Source organism: Streptopelia decaocto, assembly GCF_964273445.1.
Source record: "Streptopelia decaocto genome assembly, chromosome: 2".
Classification (NCBI taxonomy): domain Eukaryota; kingdom Metazoa; phylum Chordata; class Aves; order Columbiformes; family Columbidae; genus Streptopelia; species Streptopelia decaocto.
In genome coordinates this window covers 49665100-49678342 of record NC_138655.1, presented here as the reverse complement: position 1 = coordinate 49678342, position 13243 = coordinate 49665100, and the positions used below count along the sequence as shown (strand labels likewise).

At 35.9% G+C, this 13243-nt stretch overlaps 1 protein-coding gene across 5 annotated transcripts in view; it reads left to right on the top strand.

Moving 5' to 3' along the window:
• RBBP8 (RB binding protein 8, endonuclease) overlaps window positions 1-12280 on the top strand; it is a 43827-nt gene extending 31547 nt beyond the window's left edge. For all 5 annotated transcript variants that reach the window (XM_082045062.1, XM_082045061.1, XM_082045063.1 and 2 more), the window contains 6 exons: window positions 878-992; window positions 1917-2084; window positions 2685-2754; window positions 3731-3827; window positions 8325-8466; window positions 11136-12280. In XM_082045062.1, the coding sequence (XP_081901188.1) occupies window positions 878-992; window positions 1917-2084; window positions 2685-2754; window positions 3731-3827; window positions 8325-8466; window positions 11136-11233 (690 nt within the window). In that variant the 3' untranslated portion in view covers window positions 11234-12280. The remainder of the gene's footprint in view (window positions 1-877; window positions 993-1916; window positions 2085-2684; window positions 2755-3730; window positions 3828-8324; window positions 8467-11135) is intronic.
• Window positions 12281-13243: the final 963 nt, after the last annotated feature.

The following is a 13243-nucleotide window of genomic DNA, read 5'->3' as shown; positions in this document are numbered from 1 at the left end:
GAAAACTTTCAAGGCATTTGTGGCCAGGAAGGCCAATGGCATCCTGGGGTGTATTAGAAGGGGGGTGGTTAGTAGATCGAGAGAGGTCCTCCTTCCCCTCTACTCTGCCCTGGTGAGACCACATCTGGAATATTGTGTCCAGTTCTGGGCCCCTGGGTTCAAGAAGGACAGGGAACTGCTGGAGAGGGTCCAGCGTAGGGCAACCAAGATGATTAAGGGAGTGGAGCACCTCCCTTATGAAGAAAGGCTGAGGGAGCTGGGTCTCTTTAGTTTGGAGAAGAGGAGACTGAGGGGTGACCTCATTCATGTTTATAAATATATAAAGGGTGAGTGCCACGAGGAGGGAGCCAGGCTCTTCTCGGTGGCAAACAATGATAGGACAAGGGGTAATGGGATCAAGCTGGAACACAAAAGGTTCCACTTAAATTTGAGAAAAAACTTCTTCTCAGTAAGAGTGACAGAGCACTGGAACAGGCTGCCCAGGGAGGTTGTGGAGTCTGCTCTGGAGACATTCAAAACCCACCTGGACATGTTCCTGTACGACCTCACCTAGGCGTTCCTGCTCCAGCAGGGGGATTGGACTAGATGATCTTTTGAGGTCCCTTCCAATCCCAAACATACTGTGATACTGTGATTTCTTGCCTATGAGGTAAAGTAATCTGCCAAATAAATGTTTCACATTTGACTTTCAAAACATGTTATTCTCTTACCTAGATTTTACGTCTTTATCATGCAGGTATTGCTGCAGAAAAACATCACAGAAAGTGTCCAAAAAGATGCCAGTAACTGTTGTGAAAGCATTTCAGATATACAATAGCAACACCAAACACACAAGTTTCTTCTGAGTGCAATTGTCATGTTTGCTTTTTTTATTTAGGGTGGTACTCAGTCAAAAGTTGGAGGGGAAGTTGTTGATATGGATTATACATACGTTAGTGAAAGTGTGCTATTGAAAATGAAGAATCAAGAGCAAAACCAGGAAAGCAGTCCAAGTAAGACTTTTTTTTTTTTTCCTTTGGTTTCCTCTTTTTTTTTTTTTTTTTTTTTTTTTTTGAGGAAGAAAGAGTAAAGGGCATTTTTTCTTCTGTATGAGTAGATAGTAGATGTCTCACAGTAAAACAGCACTGATATATTTTTACAGGTTACAAAGATCAGTCTGTTTCCTAGTAGAATCAGTAGTTATTTGGTTTTGGTTTTTAGGTTGTTTGGTTTTGGTTTTCTTTTTTTTTAACTTATTTGATAGGAGTCATGCTGAGATAGAGCCAGTTGCTCTGCTTTTACAGTGCTTAAATACTTAACCATGTAACAGTTCTGATCTCACCTGCAACAAGCACTCTTACAACAAACAGCTTTGCAAGTTTGCTGTTTGTCATATTAGACTTTCTATGGGGAGGCTAATTTAATTTTTAATGGCATATAACTAGAACTAGTATATTTAAAATAAATCCAAGTGTGTTTATTTTACATTAAATTTATGGTATGTGGTGAATCATGACTGCAGGGCAGTGACTTTGAATGGTGTGTTTTGGTTTCTTAAGCTGTTACAACTTGATCACATTTCCTTAGTTTATCTCCTACCCACAGAAAGTATTTCTTCCTGTGTGGATAACTCCATAATTACAAGAACAAATATTTCATGTATCCAGTGTTAAGGCTAAAGCTATACCTAAGTGATTTGCAATTAATCAAATTTTAGAAATTGTATCAAGCTGTCTTTATGAAAAATAAATGAGCATTGTCCACATTTAAAAGATTGTCAGAGAAACTGCAGAAAGAATAAATGTGTTGCTGATGTTGAGCTAAGCAATACTGGAGCAGGAAATAAATGTTAGTTCTTTCGATACAGATTAAATATGTTTTATTGACTTAAATTGTCGAGAGACTGATTTGGATGTTCATTATGCTTTTTATAATAGGAGAAGAAAAAAAAATGAATGATACCTTAACAGATATGTTTGATCGAACAAGCTATGAAGATTATGAATCCTGCCTACAAGAAGATAGTCTTGCACGTGATGAAAAAGAAACTCTTCATGATGAAGAGCAGGATAAAGGAATAACAGCAGCAAGCAAGAAACTAAGGAGTGGGATATAATTTGTTTTGTCTTTATTAGCCTGGTTAAACAACAAAAGTTGATTTGACATCAGGCTCTGTTCTTTAGGAGCAAATATGCCAAATAAACCATGAGTTCATTTTCCATAAATTAATGGGAAAATTTATTCATTGTGAGGACATAACATAAACCAATATGAAAATTATTTTGGGAGTTCATTTATGTAGCCACCACAGAAATATGGGTGGTATAATGGAACATGGCATAGGAACTGTACAGTAAACCGTCTCTTACAGGAAACACCAGCTTTTGCTTGCAGATTATTTGTTTTTTCCTATCCTAGGTTCTATTAAATATTTTACAGTATTTTGTATTTTAAGGACCTATTCTGCTTACCTTTTTAAATATGTCTCGCTGCTGTTTTCCTTCTACACCAGTATTGCTTTTCGATCACTGGTTCAATCAGTTCTATATTACTTTTAGTATCTGTTTCAATCTGTTGTCTCAGGCTGAATGTACGTGGCATTTTTGGATTTCTTAATAGCTGAGCAATAATTATACAGACGTTTCTCCAGGCAGTCTGTTAACCTTTATGATATGTATTTTTTTGTTTTGCATGTATATTTACAGAACATGAGGATAAACAAGATAAAGCCAAGCAGAAAGCTTTTGTGGAGCCCTATTTCAAAAGCGATGAAAGGTAATTTGGTTTGTTCTGCATAGGCATTTTAAGGCTCTTTATATCCTATAGGGAACTTGTTCTACCATAAAATAAATGTGTTCGTGCATAACATACTACCAGCTGCAGATGCACAGGTAAAATATCTAGTGAATTAGATAAAAGCTGGGCTAACGGGAAAAAAAATAAACATACTGAGATGCCTTTCTATCAGATTTGCTGTAGAGAAGGGATCGCTTCTTCTGCTTTTTATAATTGTATTGAATGCAATATTTTTAACCCATGTTGTTTCTAGTAGGCATGTGGTCATGCATGAGTTTATGAGCAAAGAGCCTAATGGGCTGCTTGTACTAATAAAAACCTTTCCTTCTCTGGCATTTTTGCCCCTTCCTCTAGGCAATAAATGAGTAATGTTTAACAAATGTACCTCTTAGTGCTTCCTCTATTGCTTTTCTGTATAATCATAATTGGTAGTCTGAATCTTCATTTCATAATGATACTAAGCCCTTCAGTTAAATAGTTGTTATCTTGGGGGTTTTTTACCTCAGCATATGTTATCTTTGTACATGAAAACTTGAGTGTTTTGTGAGCAGGTAAGTTGAAAATAATCTATTCCTTCTGTTCTTGAACCCCAACATACATTCCTCTTGCAGAAATCAGTGCAAGCACAACTGTGTCTTGGACAAAATAAATATTCTACAGAAGATCTATATTTGAGTATTTTTTATCTAGTAACTGCTTTCACACTATGAAAGCCATCATAAGGAGACACATCTCTGGTTATGTAAAAGATCATATTACATTTTAAAAAACTGGAAGCGTTGTAGTTACAAAAATAGCCCAGCTATGAAATGCAGTATGACTGGGTTTTGCAGGCATTTTCTGGTATTTTTTTCTTTTCCTGAGACTCTCCTTCATTGTGTTATAAAAACCAAACATTTTGAGACATGCAGGAGAAATAACTGTGCTATCATGTAAAAACGTTTTCGTTTTTCAGAAAGAATACTGTGTTAGATTTTCCTCATATTGAGGTTATTCGAAAAAAAGAAGAAAGGAGGAAATTGCTTGGCCACACTTGTAAGGAATGTGAAATAGTAAGTAATGCTTTAAAATTTGGTCGGTCTTCCATTCTTCTAACTCTGCTAATATCTAAGTGCTGAAATACTCTGAAATCATGAATCTGGTTGTATCATCATCAGCACCTACAGTAGTAGAGAAGTAAATGTTTACCAAAGCTGTTTTTACCATGTTTTGGGTTCGTTGGTTTGTTTTTAACTACAGGAACTGCATATACCTTAGAAAGTCTTGATTTTTTTTTTTTTTTTTTTTTTTTTGGTCTATATATATGAGGATGGAAACTTCTCACATCATGGTTCCAGTAAGATTTTAGTTAATAAAAAATACATTAGCTTGTCAAAAAATGGTTACAAGTTTCTAAACTTTAGCTCAAAAGCTTTACTGAAATTTACAGCTAGTGGAATAAGTAGGTTTCTTGTCCTGTTGTACCTATATATACATATATCTTGATTTGTGGTGTTGCGTTTGTTTGTTTGGAGGTTTTGTGTGTGGTTTTTGTTTTTTCTTCTTCTTCTTTTCTCGAGTGCCTGCACTTCCAGGTAATCACACCAGCATAGGTGCCAATGTGTATATGTGCAAATGCATGCAAAAATGTTCACATCAGCAGGTTTAAAAATGTGAAATTGTGGGGTTTATTTCACACATTTTTTCCTCCCTTTCAAATTACCAAACTGATTTCAGATACTTGGTATAGAGATAAAATACTGAAGTAATTACATCTTTAATAAAGACATGTTTCATTTGGTCATTAGTAGACTTTCAGGCTGGAGTTAATTAGGCAGTGATCTAATACATTATGACTTGCCAGAAGTGTGGATTGATGACTGAATAATGATGAATTCTCTGAAATCTTTTCACTTATTTTCCACACCTATATAGAACCAACATTTTTCATAGATTGTCCTGCTATTCACTGTATAGTTAAGTCACATTTACTTAGCTGAATAAATTTATTAGAGTATATTCTTAACAAACACACATTCATGAAAAGATAACTTGGGTAAAACTTATTAAATACCTATAATTAGGTTTTACAGACAAACATACCATTTTCAAAAATATGTTTGATTTAAAGGGTTTGAAAGTTAAGATGATGTTCCGGGGGGTGGTAACTATGGTGTTTGGAAACATTTACAATTTGTATTTTACAATATTAGGTTTTACATTAAACTTCAGAAAAGTTTGGTTTGGGTGTGGGGTTTTCTTTGTTTTTTTCATTGGTTGTTGTTGGGTTTTTTATGTACACTATTAAAGATAAGCATGTGTGGAATGCTTGGCTGTGTCATTGCACCATAATAAAACCAGCTTTGAATGAAACGTCTGCGGAAAAGCATAAATGATGCTTTAAAAAAGTCTTGGCTTACTTATTAGTCATACAGGTTTGAAAAGTCTCCAAAGTCTAAGGAAATCTATAGGGAGTGGGTAGAAACCAGTCAATTGTTTCTGGCCATATGCTGCAGGCAGTATGAGAGTGGGGAGAGCTACCTGACAATTTGAGCAAATGTGAGAGATTGAACTTTTGCACGTGCTACAGCAAACTCATATCAAAGTCCTTATCTTCCAAGTCTTTATCTTAGAATATCATGGAAGCATCTAATTCACTTTACAGCGTAGAGCATTTGATAAGATGGCTTGTTTGGGTTTGTTATGACTGTGATGCAATTGGAGAAAGATTGTACTTAGGAGTTACTGGTAGCTTGTAAAAGTAATGTTTGTTAGTGCAGTTACTAAGACTAGCTTATGTAAGTAGAAGAATCAGTCAGATGTTTTTATATATGTTTAGGTTACAGAAATCACTCTGTAAGTAACTTTGTGCTAAACTAATGAGAAGGACATTTCAAGGATTTGTTCTCTTTTTGAGACTGCAAATTGCAGAGTTCTGTAAACAATTATTTTACACTGAAGATATCGCAGGATGAGATTCTTGCATATCTTTTCACACATTGAAAAGTGTAGCTTGAATATTTTCTGAGGGTTGAAAATGCTGTGGATAGTGAGATCAATCTAGAAGACAACTGAGAGTTGTTTTAGCTATTTAGCGGACATATAGCACTCATTTTTGTAAATTTCAATAGATTTCTAAACAGACCAAAATAAAATTTTTAAAAAGTTACTTCCTAGTTCATTTTTAATACATACATAACTTGATCATTGATTTGTCATTTGATTTTCTGTTCCAACAAAAATATACTGGTTTTTTTCATTGTTTGGTCCATTAATGTTCCACACCAATCTTAAACATTTTAATTAAAAAAATGTGGCACACTGCAAATTTTTAGTAGGCTGATTTCTAAAATTCCAGGCTGTTTAAAGGACAAACATAGGGCACACTGCTGATTATCCTTAGATAAAATTTGTCTATTAATCTGTTTGGTTTACAAAGATACTGTAGAATTCTTATAATTAATTCTGTTGACTTAACACTATATAAATTCTTGACTTTTACCAGTGAAAATGGATGTGTACTAGATGATAATTACACATTCCTCTTCTCTCATTAGTCTCTAGATCTTTAACTGAGCATCACAGTAATTTTTCTAGCTGAGTCTCTGAAGTCCAGCTGTGTAACAGTGACCCAACTCTATCTGACTTGGTCACTGAGCTACTGATACCCACTTGTTTCTGGTCCTGGCCACGGGCTTTTTTCCTGTTTAAGGGAACGTTGTATAAGACAGTAGCAAACATTTTCAAACTGTCGCCAAATTCAGTGATTGCAAGGGTTCTTCTGTCAAGATTGTGGGAGTAACCCGGCCTTAGTGCACGATATATTTTGAAGAACCTTTTACTGGGGCTTCATAAGCATTCCTGTATATTTTCTATGGAACTGGCACTTTATCCTATGAACCAGGGCTTTGTAGGAGACGGATGAGTATTCTGAAATTCTGGGTACAACCTGCTAACAATCTCAATCTCTGTTCTTGACCAGGAGACCCACACGTTAGTACAGATTCCTGTACTAGTAAGGGCTCCAAGAGCAGAATATGTTCTGGTGTCACACTTTGTAGAACAGCAAGACACCTGAATTGGTCGGAGGGAGGGTGAAGAAAATGTACCTCAGTTTCAGGCAGAGCTGGAGTTCCCACAAAATACAGAATGACAAGATGTAACAAGTCTGCTATTCCTAGTTGAGGCAGTTTTGTCACTGACATTTTCAGAGCTCTGATTACTCTTCTGTCTACATAATCATCAGTATTTATATCTTGTGATTTTTGGGGAGGAGGATTTTTATGCCTGTTTTATATTTAATGAATTTACTAGTGTACTTTAATATTCCAAATAAGTAGGTTTTCTGAAATACTACCAGTAGATGGAGACAGGAGGTAATCTCTGTTGATGAAAGTGTTCTGTTCCTGTCCTATTTCAAACTCTAGATCACTTTCCAGCTGGCTGAATGAGGTTTTAAACTTGTTTGCCTTTTTGAATAACAACACTATCATTTCAGCGTAATTGTTTTACCACTTTTATGAGGGCCAGGTTTCTTTTGCAATCCATACTGTGCCTGTTGGCTAGTCACTTGAATCAAACAGTGCCTTCAGCTTTGAAAATATTTTGATACTCTATGATATCTCAGTGCCAAATTGCTATTTTTAGGAGATGCTAACTAGAATCACAAACTAAAACAGTAGAAAACTTTACAACCCCACTGTTTTTCTGTGATGCTGCTCATGGAAACACTCAGCAAAGAAGTTTGGAGAGTCTAGATGTTTTTCTCAGTGCAGCCCCCAACACAGCTGACAGGGATAAAAGAGTAGCTAGCCAATTTACTGCATAGTCTAGACCAGGGGTATCAAACTCATTTTCACAGGGGGCCACATCAGCCTTGCAGTTGCCTTCAAAGGGCCAAATGTAATTTTAGGACAGTGTAAATGTAACTACTCTTAGGCTGATGTGGTCCCCAGTGAAAATGAGTTTGACACCCCTACTCTAGAGAATGCCCCACTAGCAGGTAGTTTCTGGTATCCCAGTGTTAGCTAGTTAAACAAGCTCTTTATGCACTCTTAATTTGGGAGTACTAAAGCAGGAAGCATTTTGACTTAAGTTTGCTGTTAATACTGCAGGTTTAGACACTGGAAATAATTTAGCAGTGTAGATTTTCTAGTGTCTGTTTTCATGTTTGCATTTTATTTGTAGATGTGAGCTGAAACTTAAGTTTATTAGAAAATTCCCGTCTATTTGAACATCTGTTCTATGTAGCTTTTTAAGATCAGTCAGTAAAACAGATGACATAAGTAATTAAACATGTGCCTAAACCTTGTACCTGTGATATGTTAAAAGATACAGAGCTAACAAGCTTACCACTATAAGGTTATACTAAATCTGTAAATTTTGTAAACTTTTAGGATAACAGCCAGATGTTTGTCACTTGGATAACAAATCTCTACTCGTGGCTGTCTTCACCATTATTTTTAGACAAGTGTTAACAAACAGTGATTAACAATGATGTCATTGTGTAAAGCAATTGCTCTGCATGTATGAATTTCTTAACTTGGAATATTTTTTTTCCTAACGTCCAGTATTATGCAGACATTCCAGAAGAAGAGAGAGAAAAGAAACTAGCTTCCTGTTCAAGACACAGATTTCGCTACATTCCTCCAAATACACCTGAAAATTTCTGGGAGGTTGGATTTCCTTCTACCCAAACTTGTGTCGAAAGAGGTTTGTGCAAAAAAGGCTGACAAGGGACTTCTTAAAGCTGTTTGGGTTTTGGTTTTGTTGGTTTTGGTTTTTTTTCTCTAAAATAGTCCTTTGAAATTATCTCTGGTTCATAAAGCAGCCTTTCTCACCCAATCTTGTTGAACTTCATATTGGAAACCATTATTTTGAATAACTACTATATTTTTTAAGCAGCTCCTATGCTATTAAGAAATATAAGGAAACTTCCTCAGAGCCTAGATAAAAAGAGGATTAAAAAATTGGAATGTTCATAGAACTTAAAACCCAACGTGTCTTTGAACAAAAGCAAAAACAGGGACGTTTTCTGGGGCAAAGGCTGAGAGATTTTACTTACTGAGGAGAGAGACACAGGTGGCAGTGTTGATCTCCTTTGTCTGTATCTTTAGAGTTCCATAATATCATATGATAATGGAAACATTGGTGTGATTAGTTTTTAATACATGTGCCTTGGATGTCAGTGACAGTCAAAAGCTGGTTTTTGACTCCTGTTCACACAGAATATTGTTATTCCCTAAATAGTTTATCTAGATCTTGGAGCTTGGTGTAACAATGAGTTTTCACTAATGACTTTAAAACACAGTGAGTTTATACTGTACTATATGTACATTTCTTCAGAAATTATGAAACGGAGGTAAAAAGCCCTATATGAACTCTTTTTGAGTTACTTATGTCTTTATTAGTGTATATGTTATTAGTTGTGAAACATTAATCTTATTTTTATCTGTTCTCCTAACAGTTTCAGGCATTGCAAAATGTATTCAGAGATATATGTGTATTTTTATGTGATAGTGTTACAGTATCATCCTTAATCTTTCAGAACAGAGTGCCTTGATTTTTAGGGACTTACATACCTTTTGTAGAGCACATCGTGCTACTTAATCAAGATGTGCTGAGTTGAATTTGTTTAAATTTCAAGTTGTATTTCCAAGGAATATGTGCATTTCACACATGGCGTTCAGAACTTTAAGCCTCCCCCCGGCTGTTGTGGGGTTCAAATGTCAGATTTCTTCTTGAAGCCCTAATCATGTTCCCCCTTTTAAAATATTTACCGCAAGAGGTTAAACCTGGATACTGAACTTGCAGGCTGCTAAGCTTCCTCAGGCTTAGGGCCTAACTACCTCAGGCTTGGTTAGCCTTCAGTCTTCAGGAAAATAAATGGTTCCTGGTTTGTTGTGGTGGTGGCTTTTTGTTTGTGGTTTTTCATTTGCTTGTTTTGGGGCTTTTTGGTTTGTTTGGTTTCTCCTCCCATCAGTTTGTCTGTGATATCACATAAGGGAAAGGGAATCCCTCGGTCCAGCTAGCCTACACCTCAGGAATGCTGCTGAATCACTGCTTTCTTTGGAGGTAATCTCTTTCCTCTCTTGTATATCCAGTTAGAGCTTGGCTGGGGCTAATCTGTTCCTCCTTTAGTGTAAGTAATGAGAGAGCTCTCATCACTCTAGAGCTGCCTTTGGTTCTTGATCATTATCTTTCAAGATGAACAAAACATAGTCCTTCCTCTTCCAACCTGGTCACCTTTTACCTGTTCCAACCAACATGAAAGCTGACCTCAACTAGGCATGTCCATTTACAAGTTCCCGCAATTAAGACATCCTGTTAGTGAGATTGTCTGTTAGTAACCATTTGGAATCTGCTTGCAACGTTGTTAAAATTAGCTTCTTAGCTATCTGCTTGTTCTGCAGGAGTAAGAGCTGTTCAGTTGTTAATTGTCCTCAACAGCACATCAGAGGCAGACTTTAGATCATCCCTTTCTTGTTAAAAAAACACATAATATAAGAGCGCAGCAAGAACACCAAAACACCAGAGGGAGTTCCCATCATCAGCCATTGCAGCTGTCACTCAGAAGTAGTGGGGTACAAAGGATGTATTTTCTCCTTACTGGTATCTTGAACCAGTTGTGGGTTTTTAAATAACTGAGTTGCACAGAAAGCATTTTCCAGCTATGAAGTAGGAATCTACTCCTCTCACGTCAGCGGATGTTAGTGCTGATAAACAGTAAGGATTTGACAAAAGCCAGATGCTGTAACTGATTTGCATAAAATGTCTGCTTACTCTCAGTGTTTGCTAAGTTAAACATATTATAGAAATTTTCTGTACGCTTTTCTATCAGAGAGCTTTCAAGGTGTATTTGATCTGTAGATTCATGTTTGACTTCTTCCAGATGTACAAGTCTTTAGTGAATAAGAATGCCCTCAAAACAAAGAGAGCTACTATTTAGACCCACAAAGCACATGTGCCTTAAGTTTCATCTGTATGACTAGGAAATATATTTTAAAAAGTTATTTTTATTAGTCAACTGAATTTGCAGTACTTACATATTTTGTTACTCTTACATAAAATCTGTAGAAAGGACAATGAAAAATGCAATTTTCTTTTGAATAGATGAACAATTAATAGTTTTTGTTCTCCTCAGTATTATCTGTCTGTATTGCATTACTATGCAGTCATTTACTAGAAAGCAGCTCAGTATTTTCACTAATGATACTGCACCCTGGGATCTCTCACCTCTTGTCAAGTGAGAACCAGGTGCTACAAAAAAAAGAAAAAAAAAAAAGGTTGTTTCTTGAAGGTAAAAAAAAAAATGAAACTGAAGTTATACACATGTTTTTAGATTGTATTTCTTACCTCAGATTTGTTCTTATTCTTTTAAGGATATATTAAAGAAGATCTTGCTCCCTGTCAACGTCCAAAAAGACGGCAGCCTTATGCCGTAATGTTTTCACCGAAAGGCAAAGAGCAGAAGACATAAAGGATGGGGAAGTAAGGCACACCAACGTGAAGAGTATCTTTCCTGTCTTTAGATATTTATAGTTAATATAAACTTGAAATAAAGAACTGTGTTTTCCCCGATTATAAATCATTTCACTAAATATGTAAATTTTATAAAATTAATTTGAAAATCTGATGCACCAGGAAACAACTGTTTCATGTATGTTCGTTTCGTATTGTGTTAATACATTTTGTATTCATTTTGCATCTCTCAGACAATGAGTCTCCCATTTCTTATCTTCGAAGTCAACAGCTAAAATTCCAGCAAATCCTGTCTAAACTTTGTGTCAGTGAGTAACTGCTTTGAAGTCACTGAAATCACGGTTGTTCTTGCAAGATCTAAATGCCTGTCAATGAGAACAGAAATGCAGATTTATAGGGTGCTTTTATTTTGCACTGGATTTTTTTATATAGCCTTTCTCTATTGGCAATAAAGTTGTATCCACTTGTAATAAAGCTGTATTAAATATGAAAGGCATCTACTGTTAGTAGTTTGGAGGTATAAAAACCATGTAGTCCAAGTGTCTGTCTTAAATTTTGGTGTTAAAGGTATAGCACCATGTTTTCCTCAATGTTTAAATTAGAATATCCAATATTTATCTTTTTTTTTAATTTGAATCTATTTGTACTCAGATACTCTGTCTCGCTTATCAATAAGGAGATAAGCATTGTTATTTCTAAATTTGGATTACAGTTATGCTTAAATGAGGACTGTTACTGTCACTGGATTATGAAGGATTCTCCAAAGGTATTTTAAATTAATTTTTTGTAGGAGGGGATATAGTTAGTTCCATACTTGTGCTTGGAGAGTAACAACATCTAGTTTCACAGCAGCAATGTAATGCTTTTACATAGGTAGGCAAGCCAAAGATCACTATAAGATACTTCAGCATAAAATTGCATTCTAGAAGTAAACAAAATATTCAAGCAGTGTACATTCAGAATTAGGTTCAACCAGTGAGATTTCGCTATAAAAAGAGATCATACAACAAGCAACTCTTTAAATGCCTTAAACCAAAATAAAACAATAGAAAGTACAGATACTTTGGTTTTTATATATATATATATATAATCACATGCACTTTCTATTCTTATGTTTTATATATATATGTGTGTGTGTGTATAAAGAGGTATGTATTTTAAAACTTTGTGGATAGGACCATTTAATTCCATGTGCAGTTACATAGGAGTGGCAGTAGGCTCTACTAGGGGAGAGGTTATGGCGTATGCCCAAAAAGAAAACTAAAAAAACTTGATCAAGTGTAACACTAAGTAACTCAAAATCCTCTTAAGCTGGAATCACAGGACTTGCAGAAAGACAGAAGGTATGTCACCAAGGACTGTCCACACCCTACGTGCCTGCTTGATTTATTTGCTGTAGCATGTCCTAGGGAATGGCAAAGGCAGAAAGGCAAATAACAATGCAAATCTTTAGTCATTCACATATCTACTAACACATGCTGACAATAAATGTGGGTGGGTGGGCGGGCAAAGCTGTTATAAACTGAAATGACAGAAAAGGTCAGTGCAATGAGCGTTGGCAAGTGGCCAGGACTGGAGCCTCCTCCCAGGCATCCCAAAGTGAGGGAAGAAACTGCTAACCACCACACTAGTGTGGAACTTGTCACTTGTCACTTAAAGCAGATTTGGTCAAGGAGTACAAAGTGACAATTCTGCTAGCAGATTTTGAAAAGGACTCCAAGGAGGTCAGTGGAGCTGCAGTTTGAATTTTTATAAAATGTTGGAAACAGTGGGCTAATTCATCAGAGTATAATGAACAAGACTTTCAGACCTAGGGATAGATAAAATGCGAAAAGTCAATTCTACTTAAAGGCAAGTCATTCTAATGGTTTTCTAGACTCTTTGAAGGTGTCAAAACATGGTTCATCTGACAGCTTGTAGTAGAACCAACTTGTCATGGTATAAAAGGAAAAGCTCTTTGATAGATTATGCCCGTTTAAAGGTATATAAAATCACCACAGCAAGAGGA